Source organism: Lipotes vexillifer, unplaced genomic scaffold (assembly GCF_000442215.2).
Source record: "Lipotes vexillifer unplaced genomic scaffold, Lipotes_vexillifer_v1.1 scaffold217, whole genome shotgun sequence".
Classification (NCBI taxonomy): Eukaryota; Metazoa; Chordata; class Mammalia; order Artiodactyla; family Lipotidae; genus Lipotes; species Lipotes vexillifer.
Window position 1 is genome coordinate 6194782 of NW_006788200.1, and position 19652 is coordinate 6214433.

Genomic DNA, 19652 nt, shown 5'->3' on the forward strand with positions numbered 1-19652 from the left:
AGCTCGGTGCTTTGTGACCGCCTGGAGGGGGGGGATAGGGAGGGTGGGAGGGAGGGAGACAAAGAGGGAGGAGATATGGGAACATATGTATATGTATAACTGATTCACTCTGTTATAAAGCAGAAACTAACACACCATTGTAAAGCAATTGTACCCCAATAAAGATGTTTAAAAAAACTAACTAAATAAATAAAATATTAAAAAAAAAAAAAGAATAAACCTAAATTTCATGCTAAATACTAAGGATCTAAATGGGCTGACACATTTACATAAACATTTTTAAAAGGTAAGATCAAAGTTAATCTTGAACTTCCCTGGTGGCGCAGTGGTTAAGAATCCGCCTGCTAAGGCAGGAGTCACGGTTTCGAGCCCTGGTCAGGGAAGATCCCACATGCCACGGAGCAACTAGGTCCGTGCACCACAACTACTGAGCCTGTGCTCTAGAGCCCACAAGCCACAACTACTGAAGCCTGCACGCCCAGAGCCCGTGCTCCGCAACAAGAGGAGCCACCGCAATGAGAAGCCCACACACCGTGTCGAAGAGTAGCCCCTGCTCACTGCAACTAGAGAAAGCCCGTGTGCAGCAACGAAGACCCAACGCAGTCCAAAATAAAAATAAATAATAATAAATTAATTTAAAAAAATAAGGTAATCTAAAATAACAGTTTAGGATATAACCCTATGCCTAAGAAGAGTTTCCAAATATATCTTCTACTTAAGATAAGTGAATTTTAAATTCTATTTTAGTTAAAAGCTAAGAAGGAAAAGCCTAATTCACTAGAGAGAAGAAAAACATGATGATCCTGCCCAGAAGTTACCTGAACAATGGTGAATCCAGATCTGAGAATAATATCTTGTATCTCCTCCTCTTTGTCAACAATATCTGGTTTGATAATGGCCAGAGTCTTTTCTACATAGATCTGAGGTGGGGGTATTGATAGCTCCATTCTGGCTTTTCAGTGTACAATTTAAGAGATTCTTGACTGGTATCAACTGTAATGACAGGCACCCCCCCCACCCCAAATTTAATGTAATTGTGACTAAAGAGCATTATCAGGTGCTTAATTTTATTAATTTATAAAGCTGGAAACTGTCATACCTTTCCAAACAAGCAGCGTCTCAATAATACGATTTCTACTCTGCGTCTAAGTCCTGCCGTGGGTTTTCCTAAGCACTTTCATGGAGGTGGAGAGACCAAGGAGCAAGGTGAAAGCCTAGGACCCTGGGGACCCAGGAGGAGACTAGGTCTGCAACCCTCCGTGCCGCTCAGCGGCCCGCCGCCGCCCCCCGCCCCCGGGGGGAAGCTTAGCGTCAGGCCCGGTTGGAAAGCAGAATCCCTGGCCCTCTGTGGGCTGCACCCCCAGATTCCTTCCGAATCTGACCCTCATCTGGGCACTCACCTCAACCCGGGCTCCTGGAGAGTCACCACATGTTGTTGCTAGGAGACGGAGACCGGAAACCCAGCTTAGAGACGGTGGCTGCAGAGGCCCAATTCCAGCAGAGCGCTTCGCAGCCCTTGGCTAGCTCAAGAAAGGGAACCAGCCACAGGCATTTTTATTCCCCTTGCACATCTTAAAAGCAATAGACGTTTTCTAACATTTTCCTCATAATTTATATTACTTCATCCTCCTAGCCATTCGAAGGACACTTCAATTATCTCCACATTATAAATGATGAGACAAATCATACACACTTTCCCTCGTCCTACCCCAGCCCCTTCCAGACAGTGTATGTAAGAAAACCCAGGTTAAATACCTTCCTTATTTCACCAGATAATGCTATCCCCTCTATTCCCAGCTTCTGTAAACATTAAAAGGCAATCTTTGACTTGTGAAATAACATTTATTTAAAGAGCAGTAAAAGAAGTTTCATCTATTTACCTCTAAGTTAAGCCTATGAAACAAAGACATGGGCAACATATTATGGCATAACCCCAAATTTCAGCTTTCTGTGTTTTCTTTATATTATGTCCACGGGCACCTTTAATTCTTTGGTTGTAAGTTAAGGCATTATTCTTATTGGAAAAGAAAACAGAGAAGTGGTAAACAAGTACTGGGATCTTCTCTAGGTCAGAGTCTCAATGAAAGATCCAAATTCCAGAAAAGTTCAGGGTAGCAGCTCCAAGTTAGCAAAACAGGTTTTCCATCATCCATGGGGTTGGTTAGTTCTCATTCCAGACTATTTAAGTCTCTTCTTTCGTCTAACCAAATACTCAGCACCTACAGGGTCAAGGCAGACAGCAAGCTATGAATCTTTATGGAGGTTTGAAAGCAGTTTCATTTCTTTCTCCGCAGAGATTCAACTACACTTTTTTTCTTTAAAGTAAGAAGCTGCCCAGAAAAGAAACCCTCAAATGTCTTCTTCTGGCTACCATATCTTATCTCCTATAGATGGGACAATGTGAACATATATTAATACCAACAGGTACAGCAACCAAAAAATGGACAGTGACTCCAGCCTCTGGTTTGCATGTTCAGCCCTCTGACTTGAGGCTCTGGAAGTAGATATGCCCATTATTTATCTATCCCCAGGTCTCTTAAGAGCTCTTCACTGCTGCCTGCCTCCCTAGACTATTTTACTTCACTATCTATTAAAGCTGGTCCCACAGAGGCTCAGAGTTTTCCAAACCAGCAGGTACAATGTCAGTCCTTCAGGTCCTTGAATCACCTCTGAACATAAACTCTGGGAACACAAGGTCACTTCAACACCACCCTTATTCTCACAGACTTTCTAAAATCAAATTTCAGAAACTACATTCCTTTTTCTTGCAGCTCTCTATGTACAGTACCTGAATCTGTTCCAAGACTTCTTGCTGCATCTCCACAGCCATACGGTACACCTGATGATCAGAGTCATTGTACATCACAGCATTCTGGAACATCAGCATCAGGTCCCTCTGGAACTGAGCCACGGTGCGAATACGTCCCTTAGACAGATTCCTTTTCAGGCTAGTTAAGTCCATGGGTCTACAGGTGGCCAAGAGAAACCAGAGGAAATCAAACCTTCATGTGGAACATGTGGTGATCTAACATGCTCTCCTGAAGAACTAACCAGCTCTTAATGAAAACAGTAGTAAAGATAACAATCCCCATCAGATAATAAAATAGCAACAGCAGCTAACATATGACTGCTTACAATAAGCCAAGTGCTATGCTAGATACTTTCTATATGAACTCACTTGATCCTCTCAATAAACCTATATGGTAGGTACCATTGTCACAATTGGCAATGAGGAAACTGAAATCAAAGAAGTTAGGTACTTGCCCAAAGTCACACAGCTTAGTTTCCAATTCAGAAACAGCCTGACTCCAGAGCCCACAGGCCCAGCCATTTCACTTTACAATTGGAGGTATCAAAGTTATAAAGAGCTCCAATGATCAGTTTGTCACAGGGTAGTTACTGACTGATTGTTTACAATGTGTAGTCATATACTAGGTATTTAATCAACTGTTTTTACTGTATCATCAAAAGCTCAGAGTTTTTTTTTCTTCTTTCATGGAGATGAAAAGAGAATCAACTGAATATTAAGGTAAATATTATATAATGCGACACAGAGAGTGGGTATATAAAAGAAGGCACAGCAGCGTAGAAAGAGGACTGAACTGGGAGGTAAGACTCTGGGGTTTAGTTCTAGCTCTGCTATTCACTGTTGATCACAGACAAGTCATGACCACCTCTGAGTCTTAGTTTCCTGATCTACAGAATTAAGGAGTCGGTATCCAAAGGTTCTTTTCTGATCTTTTATACACTACTAACCCACACTGGTTTATGACAGCATTTTAGATGAACTATGCTATAAAAATCCAAAATACTGCAATCAACCAGTGTTTATAACATCCATTTGGATTACCATCTTTGCCTTAGCATACCTATAACTGCCTGAATGAATACAGTGTTCCTTTTAAAGTTTTGCTCTGAAATAACAGTGCCAAAAACTACCAAAGGCAAATGTAAGATTATAATAAATGGATCATATTACTTAAAAGTCAATACTGATAAAAGCCTCTTTATCCTTTTGTTCCCTATATTCTCAAATGAGGACTGAGCTTACCTTACCATAACTTTATAAACTTGTTCAGCTGTAAAATATATCTTGAGCTTAAGTAATGTAAATGAAATAAAGAAATAATCTAACAGATGTGAAATAAAGTATGAAAAGACAGATATAAAAGCAACCAACCTTTCTTGACCCCTTTTCCACTGACCTTTTCACCACATCCTTGTATCCTGGGGCCTGCCTTTCTGACACAGGCTTCAGAAACAGACTGCTGAACCTGTTAAGGGACAAACCCAGAGAGGATGAAGAAATCCTGGAAAGTCACCCTAAATGAGAAGAGTGGCTGTGAATACCAAGAGTGGCTTGGAGTCCTACCTGTGACTGGCTATCATCTTCCAGACTGGCAGGAGAGTCTTCTTAAATAGCAAGTGATCCTGAACAGGGTCACTATGGCCTAGATCAGACCTATAGGATAAAGCAGAGCAGAAAACAAACAGTAACTTCACAAATGGTATTCTGTTCCCCCAGATGCTTGATAAGGTTTCCTCAACACATAGTGCTCCTAGTTAACATCTGAAGGAAATAACACCACAGGAATGAAAACATGCTTTCATAAAGGACCCCAGACTCTATAAATATTCTCTTACTGATCAGTATTATCAAATGAAGTGGTTAGATTCTTGTAAAGTGTACTAAAAATAGGCAACTGCCTTTGCCTTTTGGAATCTTGCTGATTTGCCCTTTAGCACCTGTGACTTTAAAGAACTGGTCTATAAAAGTAGTCTTTGTTCACTTATGTCTCCCAAGTTCCTGGTACATACTAGGTGCTCAAATAAGTATTTGATAAATGAATCTGGTCCTGTTTTTTTATGCAGAAATATGCCACATTAACAAGTATCTCTCCCATACTTCCAGAGGAAAAAATACTTTGTTTCATATCCCAAGGAATTCTCTTACATTTCATCTGAATGCTATACAATTTAAATATTTTTCCTTTTCACTCTCCTCTGTATAGTAATCTTTAAAATACCAAGAAAAATCCATTTCTCCTCATGGTCCTTCCTTCTCTGGACTAAACTGCCTAATTTATTTAGTCTTTCTTTAGAGGTGCAACTGCTCAATGTTTTATTTCATTTTATAATTTCCCCAGTTGGCAAGTTTTCTATTTACCCCAAAGTTAAACATCATGTTACACTTTACACTTTATACGCTGCATTATTCTCTCTAAATAGGCTCTCTTCACACCTAAGGTTTCACACCCTCGTCTTGCTTCATGTACCACATTATGTGCATCCATTTGAGCACAACTCATACCTTACCATTCTCCAATTTGAACAGCTCCACATAACTATTCATTTTCATGATGCACTATTTCACCTGTATCTAAATTACATACCACAAAAATCAATTTTTCCTTAAGCCCAGAACCCTACAAGAACAAGGGACTTAAAGCTCAAAGCAAACTTCTTCCTTTGTCTCTGGTCAGTCAGAATAAACAACAGGTCCTTGGTACTGATGCAATTTTGTTCATATAGCCACAAAACAGGTATTTATTGTTTCCATTACGTGAAAGGTACTACAATAGGTTTTGTAACTTCATAATCAATCACCTTTGCAATATTTTAAGAAACAATCCCTTGCTTACCTTTATTTCCATCTATTTGGAAATGCATGCCAAGCAACTACAGGTAAAAGTGTGGGAGTGGAAAGGACATGCACTTAAACTGGTACTCCAAAGGTTCTACTTTACTCCTGAGAGTCAGTACAGACTAAGGAAGAAGCCAGAAAAGAGGGGCCTAGGGAATGTTTATCTTTCAAAGTAGTTTTAAGGCTCCCTAGTGATAGCACAAGAACTCAAATGCCTACCTCCCCTTAAGCTATCTAGCCAAGCAGACTCAATTACTAATATCTACTGCTTTCTAATAAAGATTTCATGTTTAACCTAAATTCTAAGATAAGAGTGTGGTGTTTGCATTTCAAGATGCTGAAATGTCATGAGATAAAACATCCCAGATTATTAGAGATTTCCCGTTTTGGGGATAGTCATCATATGCCATCTGCTCATACTCACAAACGGAGTTATAGAAAAGCAAAGGAAGCAATTCTTCAACAAGCTAGGTTTTTAGCTGTATTCTATTTGTGTAACAAAAATTTGTAATCTGCTATTTACAAAAATACATATGCATGGTTCAGTTGTATACCTTCAACAAAAGAAGCCTAAAATAATTACTGGTTTGCCTTCCCACAGATAATGTGGGTGGATCTGGGATACATCAAAGAAAAAAAAACAGTTCATACTATCTTCTCTCAATACTTAGACACAAAACTAGGCCCAGAAGATGAACTATTTGTTACATAACAAAAATAACTTTGTTTTTCTGATTTAAAAAGAAATTCACTTTACTGAAAAAAATTAAGATTCTAAAATGTGCCCTCTGGCCCCATAGTTGTTTATGTTAAAAACAGACAATTATATAAACAATTTCCCAAGATGTGTGAAAAAGGAACAAGGGCGATAATAACTTAAAAATAATTTTTAATTTCAAGTTAACAGGAGATGTTTTAGTATTTTTAAAAGTATAGTTTGTATAATATTAGACTTGAGTGACAATCTGACTCAGCAACGTTTCCTGAATAAATACAGAGAGAAGGATTACTTATGAAAGAGATTCTTAATGTTGATAAAACAGTCTTGTTTTATAAGATGAAAGCATACAGACTTCTATTTATACAGTAAAATTAGATTTAATTATATTTCTAGTGTTTTCGAGCTCTAATTCTCTACTTTTCAATTTACAAAAGTAATCAATGTCCGTGGCAACAAATTCAAATAAGCGTAAACAGAAGTAAAAGTATTAATCCTAACAACATGGGATAAAAGTCTATACTTACAGCTTTGAGGAGGTAGCATGGCTGAAAAGGATATCCACCAGAGGAGTCTCCTGGATGCTGAAGCTATCATCACACTCACCTGAAGAACGCTGGTCTTCCATCTCTGACACATACCCTTCACTCTGGTCCTGCTCTTTGGATTCTTGCTGAACCACCCGCTGGGAATGCCAGGAAACAAAGGAAAGTTTAGAAAGAGATTTACTATCTTCAAGGTAATTTTTCTTGCATGGGGTAAATGAAGGCTGACCTTAAGAATAGGCCAGTTATATAAAGTTATAGAACAAGTTGGAGAAAGGTGACTTAACTAGACCTAAGACAAAGAATTCTTAGAGAACTCTGACTCTGTATCCCAAGAAAAAATGAAAAAGCAATATACTCTATTCTAGATAGATGTTGTTTTCTTTTAAAACTGTCATTATTACTTGTGGCCCTGGAGCTAACTAGTCTAGCTGGCCAGATAATATTAATGATAATGGTATTCTAAATTTTACTGATTGCTTACTATGAGCCAGGGACTATGCTAAGTGCTGCACATTAATTATCTCATTTAAAACTCACAGTACACCTGTAAGGTAGAGCACTATTCCATTTCAGCAGAGAAAACTGAGGTTCTAAAATGTTCACTAGGGCTTCCCTGGTGGCGCAGTGGTTGAGAGTCCGTCTGCCGATGCAAGGGACACGGGTTCGTGCCCCGGTCCAGGAGGATCCCACATGCTGCGGAGCGGCTGGGCCCGTGAGCCATGGCCACTGGGCCTGCACGTCTGGAGCCTGTGCTCCACAACAGGAGAGGCCACAACAGTGAGAGGCCCGCGTACCGCAAAAAAAAAAAAAAAAAAAAAAAAAAAGTTCACTAACCTGCCTAAGCCTACACAGCTAACTGATGCTAAAACCAGGATTTAGACCCAGGTAACTGAACTCTCTGGAGTTAGCCTAAGTGCTCTAACCATTCTGCCTGCCTCTTTGTGCAGAGGACTGATCAGACAGCTGGTTTAAGTTATTCACTTACCTGTTCACTCGCTGTGGGTTGTTCCTGAAGTGCCCAAATATCTGAGGGAGGTGGAGCCACCTCTGGCCTTCCATTTTCTCCCAGTAATGACTTCTCAGTTACCAAGGGGTCTACCTTGGCTGAAAGCTCTTCAGGCTCTTTGCAGGGCTCCCCCTCTCCTTCAGTAGCTTCAATTCCCCTCACCTCTTGTTGTCTGGTGCCAGATGAAGGGCAGCAGCCTTCACCTGATTCTTTGCTGCTAATGCACAACGGCTCCATTAAATAGACTACCTGCAATCATAGTTTACTGTTAGATGTATAAGAACACCAGTGGAAATCATCATCTATATATCAATAATGCCACATCATTACACTACCACTGTGACTAAGTTTGAGATGGTAAGGGTTAATTGATTCATTCAGTCATTTTAAATTTATCAAATATCTTATATACACAGGTACTGGGCTAATTGGTAGGGACCTAACAGTAAACAAGATAGACATGATTCTTGCTTCAAGGAGCTTATGTTCTAATTTTTCATCTCAAGTGTCAACTCGAATCAACTGGTAACGATTGTCTAAAAAACTGCTGAAAACTTTGTCTGCCACAAACAATGCAGATAGAATTGGCAATATATGAACAACTGGCAAGACCAGATTCTTGCTGGTCTTGACCTAGGTTCTACTGAATATATAGAGTTACCACATAAATATAAACTCTCTGTCCAACTCTCTTTATTTCTGGTCCTCAGCCCTTCACTAGGGAAATACGAACACTGCAAAATATTGCCTGGAAGTCTTAACATTATAAGCTTCAAGGGAAGTTTGGGCAAGTGTCACCTCCCATGACTCTGAAAGAATGAATTACAAGGATACTCCTAAAGATAGGCCTATATACAGAAATCCCACTTCCTCTGATCAGGCTCCTAATGACTGGGATCTTAGAACATTCAGTCAAAAGGTACATATTTGGCACGTTTTGTATCAGCACCAAGTGCTGGAGACACAGAAAGGAACTCAGTTCCTGCCCATGTGGACCTTATATTTTAGTAAACAATAATAAGAGCGGTAGATGTATGGGTAAACATTCTCTTAGGAAGTTGAGATTCTTCCCACCTTTGGAAATAATGGCTCCCCATTACCTCAGAGAGAAAGTGGAGGAGGTTCTGGCAGCTGACTTGCTCCGCCTCTTCCTGAGATTCCTCACTGCCTCCGTCCCCCACAAGCAGCTCGCAAGGTTCTCTCCCTGGGCTGCTTTCCTCTAGTTCCTCAGCCCCTGGCTCCTCAGTTTCCCTCCAGCTGCCCAAATCAAGATCCAAACTGGAGTCCCATGAGCTGAAGAGTGACCTGCAATCGTTGCTCAACTCAGAGTCATTGGGATAGTCTTGTTCAGAATCCAACCAAACCCATTCATGCCCCATCTGTAAATACACAGAAAAAAATGCATTAAATTCACTCAAATCAATATTCCTAAGGCATTTCCATCTCCCAATTTTGGTAGAAAGATAAGGGGTCAGAAATTTTTTTCGACTCAACATTAGGAAGAGTAAAAACTAGCTGAAGGGAGACATCAAGAGAAAAAGTGATCCGTCATTGGGAATAAAGAAAAAGCTCTATGTCAAACAGTATAATAGAATTATCACCCAATAATTATTTGTTGTTAGATTTCCTCATACTCTAAATAAAAGAGAAAAAACTGGAGCATTGCTAGCTGAAATGAATGCCTCTATCTCAAACCACCCTTAAACTCAACTGCAAGGCAACAATTTTGATGGACAAGGGATCTTTTCCTCAGCATATAGACATTTTTAACCTATCAACCATTAAATCCTCAATGTATACTAAGATACCTGTGGCATCCTTCTGGTCATATCCAGCTCTCACTTCTCAGAAAGAGAACTGCAAATCAAGTTTTAAAAATATCTTTCCTTGCTTTCAGTACACTGCACTCCTGGTTTTCTTAGTCCTTCATCCTCTCCCTTTTACTACTTTAATACATCCATCTTCTATGTTCTTGTTTGGGCCTCTGCTTCCTTAATATGTCCTTAAAAAAATGCAGCTACTTTGAGGTTTCAACTTTGATCTTTATTAAGGTGGCTTCCAAATCTCTCCATCTTTACTTTTTATATGCATTCTGGTCTCATTTCTCCATGTACCCAAAAGTCAACTCCCTTAGGTGCCCTACCATCTCCTTCAACTCAACACTTATAAAACTAAAATCACTTTTCTTTCTGAACATCTCCCAATAATTTGCTCTCCCAAAATTCCTTATGCCGATCATCAACACTATTTTCTTAGTCCTATTTTGACTCTTTCTTCTCTTATATTCAGTAAACAAGTCCACTTGCCAATTTTCTCCCACAATAATTTTTCTTAATGCCCATCCTTTATATCTGAATAAATGTGATAGCCTCCTGGTCAGTTTCTCTATTCTTAATCTAACCTGCTCTGAATAGTCTCCCTATTCAATGCTTTACAATAGCTATCACCTCAAATTTCTCAATCTGTCACTCAAAGCCCTCCATAAATCAAGCTCTATTTTGTCCCCTTAGCCTGGTCCCTGTAATTCACTATTCTTTAATATGATTCCTAATTACATTAGTCTCCTTATTTCCCCCACCTCAGACGCCTATACCTTAATTTAGCTTGCTAAGCTTGTAAATCACGTTCTCTACCAACTCAAAATCTACGTCCTTTAATGGACCTCTTCCTCCACAAACTTCTCCAACTTTAGGGCTCCATTGCTTATATCACATGCATGTTTGCAGACTGCTTTGGGAATGTACTATAATTGCATTTAATTTTCTAACTCCTGGATTGATTGAAGTATCACTCACAAAGACGGTATCTTCTACTTCCTTAGGATCCTAGCAAGCTTTATAGTTTTACTTAAGCCAAAAAGATCCGTGACTTCCAATCATAAAGTTCTATATCTTTCTCAAGAAGGCTCAAAATAGTAGACAACACCCTATTAATCTCCATCTCTTTTTAATAAAAAGCTCACTAGTTCACTTCACTGATTTAGTTTTTATTTAGTAACAGAAGTTGGAATAAACTCAGGTGATAAACTTGATAACTGAGTTTAGCCTTCAAATAGTAATGTTATGAATTCTAAAATACACAAGAACCCTACACATAGAAAGGAATAAAAATATACTGTTCAAGAAATACCATGTGCAAAGACAGTATAAGTAAAACAAATGCCGAGGATAAAGATGCTACCTATATCCATGCTTTAATCTTCTTTAAGCAATGACATGAACAGAGAACTCTGAAAACCTTAAGTTTTACCAAACATTGAAGAAAGGCTGAATAAGGCAGTACTTATGGCACAATGCAGTACTTTTAAACATTATAAACTCAATCTTGGTTACTTACCTTCTCTGACCTGTAGTAGAACAGTTCATATTATAAGACCACTTTCCCCCCAACAATCTCATTCCCACAAATGACGAAAGTTTCTATATAGAAGAAATCACAAGTTTCACACACACATTCACACACTCAAAGAACACACCAAAGGCTAGAGTTTTCTTTTCTTTCAGAGTTTATTGTGTACACATACACTTCACAGGTTTTTTTTTTTTTTTTAAGTCTGTACACTTCACAAGACAGTACAAACTAGCTACAATCTGCTAGCAACACATCAGGACATTAACACATCCCATGATTTTTGCCCTAAAACAGGCAATTGTGCTACTCCAGCTCTCTGAGAGAGATTTTTCCAGCTCATGTCATGTGGCCCAGACACCTCCTCTTCTTTAACTTCCACTTCTGGAACTTCCACAAGCCCAAGCTCTATCTTTACTTCTATTTCATGTTCAGCTCAGTGCAGATACTCTGAGGCTTCACTTTTTCATCTTCATATCTGCTTCAATGGCACAGCGGCGCCCCCTGGTTCCCCCATCCTAGATGACAGGCAGACAAAGAAAGGGAGCATGAGTGAGTTAGCTATGAGGTAAGAGAAAAGGTGCAACAAGAATGCTGGGGATTTGGTTTTTGGGGGGAAGAGGGGGGAGAATCAGCAGAAAAATCCAGGAAATGAGGGGCATTTATCTGTCTTCCCACAGAGTGGGCTAAAAAGCACCTGGTAGTAGTGTGAGAGGAAATGTAGGACGGAGTACCTTGCTTCTGCCCACGATAGAGGTCACTGGAGTTCACCTGGGGTCCCACAGAATGACTATCAGTCATCCCACCCGGGCCCCAAATCATGTGCAAAGGAACAGGAAGAGTAAAAGATGGGTGGGAGAGTCAGAAAGGGCAGTGGATAGTGAGATTCTTGGCTAACATACCTGTCCAGCTGTTGATCCCTATAAGAAAGGCCTTTCCTGCAGACTGACCCTGGCACTAGTTCCCTAGCACCTCCTGAGTTGTTTTCCGTGAGATCAGGACAATCAGAAGGCTTCTTTCCATCTGCTGCTCTCTCCCTGCAGCCCAGCTCCTTCCTCTTGTGCAATACTTTGCTGTCTTCAATAGATAAAAGATTCTATTAACCAGCCTTGCAACAACCAGCCAATTGCTTGGGGATCCAGAGTCACTGTTGCAGGCCAGTAGGAAAGAATGGAGATTACAGAGATTACGGACTAAGGCCTGTAGGTAAGATGAGCTAGTGAACACTTTTGCTGGGCCAGGCCATTTTTACATTTCTAACATGCAAGGACTCTAAAATTCTTAGATCTCATGAACACAAGTTGCCTTTGAGGCAAAAGTATAAAAATACCACCCTTGCATTTGTATAACACTTCCTTTTTTTTTTCAAGCCATTTTATCCTCATTTTATCCTCACAACATCCTTCTGAGGTACGCTGGACAGGCACCTCATTATATTACCTCCATCACACAGATGAGGAAAACAAAGCTCCAAGAGATAATCCAGAGTTTTAAGATCATGTGGTTTTCTAGGCTGATATCCTTCCATTACATCATGACTTAGTGCCTCATAATGAACAACAGAGAGTCAGAGTATTGTTCAAATCACAGAGGAAAAGATTAAAAGTCTTTAGGCTAGCTTTACTAAGCTTATCTCTAATTCCACCAGCCACTACTGTATGTAGTGGTCACTGTTACTGAGATCTTTATCTTAAATTTTACTGAATGTTTGTGTATCAGTCATCACTCTTGCAACTTAATATTAGAGGAAAAGAAAAAACCCATGTGCTGAGTATCTGTAGGTATAAGGAACACTTTTTAAAAGCCAGCTAGCAGTTGCTGCTCTGAGCAATCTTCTATTTTAAGAAAAGAACTGTCAAAAGGTGCAGTCAAGAAATGAGGAGCAGGTGCATCCTAGATCCTTATCAATAATACCTCATTTCAGCTCAGTGAAGTCATAAATGGTCCCTACCCAGCCCACACACACACACATGCAGAAAGACAGGAGTGCAGAAGAGAGAATTTCTTATTCGATGACTTGAATAAACAGAAGTTTAAGACATTGCCACAGTCTGCATGTTCGATTTCCCTCTGCCACCCACCCCCAGCAAGAGCTGAGAAACTTTGTGGCAACACCACCCCTTGCAGCCATTCAATACTTACAAAGAGAGAGAGAAGGAAGGCAGGAGAGCCCATGGGGACACTGTCCTGTTAGAGGACAAACAAACACTGATCAGGTTCCACGGAAACTCTCAGCTGCAAGCACCCCAAACCTCAGGACAGAGACACAAGCACCACACACACAAAGACAAAAATTTTTAAACTCAAGAATAAGAGGAAAGAGATCCAAAAGAAATCTGGCCATTAAGCCTCTGGAATAGGAACTGATGGTCCCCAAATGCTGCAAGCTATGTCATTTCTCCCACCTTGAGAGCACTCTCCGAGAGGAGATAATAATTCATGCACTCAGCTCACAATTTCTCCCATGTGACTGGGTCTTCCAGTCACAGCAGGTTTCTTCAGTGTTTGGATGGGAGCAAACAACTACCATTTTAAAATCTTTATGTCTGTATACCATTGGAATGTAGAAGCCTGGAAGTACCAAGTAGTAACATAAGGTTCCTTGGATGCTTCAAACTTCTATCACTGGAACACTGGCACACAGGCTCTTCCTTGGTCTCCTCACCTTCTCTGAAGAATCCTGTTTGCGGGTAGAATCTCTCCCTCGAAGACTTTTAGCACTGATCCCAGACTCAGATGTCTGCATAATCAACTGTGTGGCCAGGAATTGCTGTAGGGAGAAGAAACAGAGTTGGCCCTAGAGACCTGATCCATCAAGGAAGAATGAAGACACCTTAGGCTTTGTAAATAGGAGTACAGTACTGTTTTGCAAACAACATTCAAATATGTCTTGAATGATTAGGAGTTTTAGCACATTAGGTTTTAATTCTAGTTGTGCATGCGAAGGAATTGGAAAATGCCAAATAGCTCTAAATTTTTGTTGTTGTTATAATATAGCATTAAAATCTCTATACTCTTACTCTATAGCACAGGGAATTATACTCAGCATCTTGTAATAACCTATAATGGAAAAGAATCTGAAAAGAATATACATAAAAAATTGGGGTGGCCAAAAAGTTCGTTAGGATTTTTTTCTGTAAAATGTTATCTGAAAAACCTGAACAAACTTTTTAGCTAACCCAATAGATATAAAACTGAATCACTTTGCTGTCCACTTGAGACTAACACAACACTGTAAATTAACTATATTTCAATTTTTTAAAAAATCCTAAAAAACAAATCTCTATGCTCTAAGAATGAGAGAGAATAAAACTAGATGAACCAAAGCAATTTAAGTAATCAGTAAGCAATTTAAGTAGACTGGCAGACTGCAAATAGACAACATCCCTCCAAGTTCAATATCCCAAAGGGTGCCTGGTAATATAACTACAGGATAGAAGTATGTTCCCTGCAATGAAAAGGATTGTCTACCATGTACATAATTCATATCACTTAAAAATATACATTCACCATTTTACAAAAATTTTATTAAAAAACTTCAGGAAACAAAGATATTTGCCCAAGAAACGCAGAATATTCTCTCACAACTCTTTTACCAAACTAACATGAGAAAACCATCATGAATCCAGCAAGAACAAAATTGTATCTTCCTGTGTCCCTGACAGCTATTGCAAGCAAAAACCACAACACCCCTTCCCAACATCAATACAAATTCTTCTCTTGAGTATTTTAAAATTCTCAGGATCCTCAAAGTACCTGGATCTGCTCCAAGACATCTCGCTGCATTTCTACTGCCATGTGATAGACATCGTGGTCTGAGCTATTATACATCACAGCATTCTGGAACATCAGCATAATGTCACGCTGAAATTCAGCTGTGCTGCGGATCAGTCCATTTTCAATGTTTTTCTTAATAGTTGACAAATCCATAGGCCTAAAAAACAGAGCAGGGGGAAATGGGAGCATAGAGGGGAAAGGACTCCACTGGATCTCTGAATATATTATTACTGTATGCATTTCCTCATATATACCTTTAGTCCCAGCTGCCAGGACTCGAACACCAAGCCCTAAAACAAGTACTTAACCCCAAAACCAACTTCAGCCTATATAATAAGTATTGAGAAAGGTAATAAAGGGGGTTCTTTTAGACTCAGTGATCCAGTCAGTGAAATAATTAGTTTAGCACTTGGTCATACTTACATCAAAAACACCTGCTTTAAACTTTCTGTCTAAAGCAAAAGTCCACTAAGGGGCTTCCCTGGTGGCACAGTGGTTGGGAGTCCGCCTGCTGATACGGGGCACACGGGTTCATGCCCCGGTCTGGGAGGATCCCACATGCCGCGGAGCGGCTGGGCCCATGGGCCATGGCCACTGGGCCTGCGTGTCCGGAGCCTGTGCTCTGCGGCAGGAGAAGCCATGGCGGTGAGAGGCCCGCGTACCACAAAAAAAAACAAAACAAAAAAACAAAACTCCACTAAGACTGGACAACTTACAATTCAGCCCTAGTCAGCATGCTGAATGGATCATGGCTTACCTCTGTACAATGCTGTGGTAGCCAGGTGCTATGTCATCTGTAACAGGCTGCAGGAAGACATTAGCATACCTGTCCAAAAAGAATATGGTGCAATTACTGACTTATCCTCCAAGAAGCACAGGTGAGGGAACTTGATCTAGGTTTAAGAGCCAATGCCATCAGTCCTGTATAAGCGTACTCAGACTTTTTTCTAATTACCAACAATGAAGAGGAGCAGGAGAGAATGTTCCTACTACTTGGTAAAGCCCACTCACCTATGATTAGCTGCGGCTCTCCATACAAGCATGATGGCTTTCTTCCAGATTTTCTGTGCCTGAATAGCTTCCTGATCCTCACTACAGACAGAGCTGAAATAAAAGAAATATGGGAGTCCCACTTGGCATTAAGTCCAAAAAAAAAAAGTGTCTTAATTACTTCTTGCCAGTTGTTTGTTCCAGGCCAAGAAACAGAAGATGAAAAAGTAAGATTAAAGAAAAGATCCTCTCCTACTTCTCACCTTCACTGCCTTGACCTCAAAGAAACAATCGCAGATACTCACAACTGTGAAGAAGCAGGGCTGCTGGGGATGGAGTCTGCCAGTGTGTGGGACTGCAGCGTAGCATTGTGTATGCTAAAGCCATCGTCACTCTCACTCACAGGGGGCTCATTATCCATTTCTGACAAATAGCCTTCTCCTTGATCTTCTTCCTTAGGCTCCTCTAGGCTGGCTGCTTCACTGACTCCATCTTCCTCCTCATCCTCACCTGGGGCATCCTTAGACATAGTGTGCTCCAGTCAACAAATGGAAAGGAGAGCAAAGCTATCCAGCAAAGCATCATTAAACATGATCTGTCTTTTGGGTTAGATCAGTTCTAGAAAATGACCTCACACTGTTTCCTGACTGAGCCCTCTATCACTTATACTACCATCTACTTAAAGATACTGACTGATCAAGTAACTTAGAACCTGGACAAAGAATAAGACCCAGGATCTTTTTAAAAGGAAGAAAAAAAAAGCTACTTACTTAAGACTAAGCTAAGAGGCGTTCCTTCTTTCCCCTTGCTCTTGAGAGGAACTCTGACCCTGGGTACAAAGTTATCAAAAATAGTTTTTATTTTGTGTCTCATCTGATGGAGCAAGCTCACATCGCATTAAGTCTGTTTGTTACTACTGCTTTAGTAATTCTAGTAAGAAAACTTTGGATGACTTTCTCTGAATAGTATAATTAATAATCTGATTTCTATATGCTCTCCCTGGCTCTGATATCCCTACTCACTCCAAATCACTCTGGATGTATCAAAGCTTCTTTGTGCATTATATGCAAAGAAAGGTCTGTGTGATAGTCACAAACTCTTTCAATTAGGAAGCACCTGTTGCCATAGTACTCCCACTATGCCTAACTGTCCACTGCAGCTTTTCCCCATGCAACTCCCCAACCAGTCTCATCTCAGAGAATAATGATGCGAGTTTACTGAAATTCATTAAAAAGGTAGTGCTATAGGGAAATCTAATCACACAGCAAGAGGAATAAAGAAAAGTCTGAAATACCTTTATCTGGCTTCCAAAAATAGTCCCTGATTCTTCTTTCAATGAGTCTGCAGAGGAGAGAAAGACTACCTGAAGATTTTTCCACCTTAGCCTTCCCCTTCCTATGGACAATAGTCCCCTGCAGCTCTCCTTTCCATGCTGACCTATTCTACCTCCTCTACTTGCCCACAACCCACAAATCCCTCAGAAGCCAAAGCAAATGACTTAAAGTTAGTTAAAGAGTACATATTTCCTGGCTTTATTATTTACCTGACATTTCAAACTTGTGCTGAGTCTCTGACTCTAAAGGATCTTCAATGGGATTTGAGCCATGTGATGGAGACAACATGCTTTCAGGGGATGCCTGAAGACCAAAAAGAACAAATACCTTAAGTCCTGGTAAATCACTACAGCTTATACATTATTCTTCAATGATAATGAGACTATACAAGAAATTCTAAGTCCTCCTACCCATGTAATATGATTCTAATGGGCACCTTAATAGAACAGGGTAAGTATATATAGCACTGATCATACCTATGGGCTTTGGACACATCAACATGTCAGAACTCAGGCATGCAACAGGAAAACCAAAGGCCTAAACTGTCACTTCTTACCTAAGATATAACCCTCCACCCCCTGCCCCCATCCCCCAAGCCCCTGATGTTAAATACCTCTGTCTTCACTGTTGTAATTGGAGTTTCATCGCCTCTCCTACCGGAAGCATCTGCTTCAGTAATTTCTCCAGTTGCAGTACTTCTGGGTTCCTCATCTAAGTCCTGACTCCTGAGTTCTGGTGGCTCCATACTCGTGGCTGGAACAACTCCAGATACTATTTCAGCCCCTGAAATGCCTTGCTCTGGTTCTGCAGGTTCCATTTTGATCTCAACACTGGGTTCCCTGATGTCCACCAGTTCATGGATTCCTTTGCTTTCTGTTTCTTCAAAGTCCAGCCTCTCTTGCTTGACCGTCATCTCTGGTGCAGGGAGAGGTACTGGCTTGTCCCGTTCCTGCTGCATAGGGTGCTCCCAGGGGCCAGGCAGGGATTGGGGATCATCATTCTCTTCACAGAATGACAGTGCTGCTTCCACTGCTGCCACATCCAGCACTTCAGGATGATCATCTACCTGTCCCATAATACAAACACTGTTGAAGTCACAAAAAGAAGCCCAAGTCCCTCAATTCATTAGCACCAAATGAGATGGCCTGAATCTGAAGCTTCTCTCTCCATCTTCTCCATGTAGCAGAAGCAACCAACGGACAGGTACCTGTCTGGTGCAAACCAGTGACATAGGAAAGGCTGGGTAGATGACTAGTATGTCAGCATCAAAGGGCTTTGGGACTACAGAGATAGAGATGGGAAGAAGCAGGAGAGTTGTTTATGTAATTCTTACTACAAGAAGCAAGGAGAGGCTGAGGAGAGAAGCCTACGTAGGACCCATGAGACATTCTTTGGGGCTTTGCTGAATAGTTACCTTGTCCTCAATGATGGCAATGATGTCCCCAACAGTCTCAAAGTCCAGTTCTTCACCTGTGTAAGACACAGCAATATCCATCTTCTCAGCCAGATCTAAATCTTCCTTCCCATCAATGCTAGGAGCCTTTGATCCTCCAGGGGCCTCTGCTACCCCTGACCGGAAACACTCTTCTTTGATAGAATTGATGATCATGGAGATTTCACTGCTATCCATGGAGACAGTCACAGTATGTGGATCCCCCACAGCCTCCATGGGAACACAGGTGTCAGGCTGACTCACTGAATAACAGGAAAAGAAAACCATCTCAGAAGCTTATTTGGTACAAACTGCCCACCTGGAGATCACACCAAAGCTGTGGACAGATGTCAAGCACCCATACACTTAAGATCAGTAAAAGTTATCTTACATCTGCCCATGTTTTCTTCTCCTCAATTTTATCTAGAAAGGTGAAAACACATTCTCAAGCCCATTCATATATGTACACTTAGCCCTTTTGCCCCAACACATAAATGCCCACCCACTTCTTCTCACATCCTTGTTTTTGTAAGAATAAAGACGGCACATGTCCACAGAGAACAGAAGCTGATGCTCTTGGTCGCCTTTCTCTAACTGAAGCTCAAAATGAAATTCTGGATCTAGTTGCTGCTCAGGGCGTGGGTCAAGGACGCACCTGGAGCTACACTCTCAGGAGTGGAGACAGCCGGAGCAGAGGATGGTGCTGGCAGTGCAGGCATCATGACAATGGTAGCTTGGGACACAGACTCTACAGGGGGTGGCACAATTTTAACTGGAGGTTCACTGGCAACAGTAGTGAAGGAAGCAAGAGGTGTGGTGAACTGTGTAGGACCAGCTTCTAAAAGCCGGGAAAGA

General features: G+C 40.8%; 2 protein-coding genes across 2 annotated transcripts in view; both read right to left on the minus strand.

Moving 5' to 3' along the window:
• NME5 (NME/NM23 family member 5) overlaps window positions 1-948 on the minus strand; it is a 42814-nt gene extending 41866 nt beyond the window's left edge. Inside the window, exon 1 of the mRNA XM_007461405.1 lies at window positions 819-948. Within this exon, the coding sequence (XP_007461467.1) occupies window positions 819-947 (129 nt within the window). The 5' untranslated portion in view covers window position 948. The remainder of the gene's footprint in view (window positions 1-818) is intronic.
• Window positions 949-11419: 10471 nt separating this feature from the next.
• Window positions 11420-19652, minus strand: part of BRD8 (bromodomain containing 8) — a 20008-nt gene continuing 11775 nt past the window's right edge. Inside the window, 12 exon segments of the mRNA XM_007461406.1 lie at window positions 11420-11782; window positions 13407-13451; window positions 13930-14034; window positions 15021-15198; window positions 15799-15867; window positions 16053-16145; window positions 16337-16551; window positions 17326-17372; window positions 17575-17668; window positions 17979-18431; window positions 18780-19060; window positions 19453-19651. Of these exon segments, the coding sequence (XP_007461468.1) occupies window positions 11723-11782; window positions 13407-13451; window positions 13930-14034; window positions 15021-15198; window positions 15799-15867; window positions 16053-16145; window positions 16337-16551; window positions 17326-17372; window positions 17575-17668; window positions 17979-18431; window positions 18780-19060; window positions 19453-19651 (1839 nt within the window). The 3' untranslated portion in view covers window positions 11420-11722.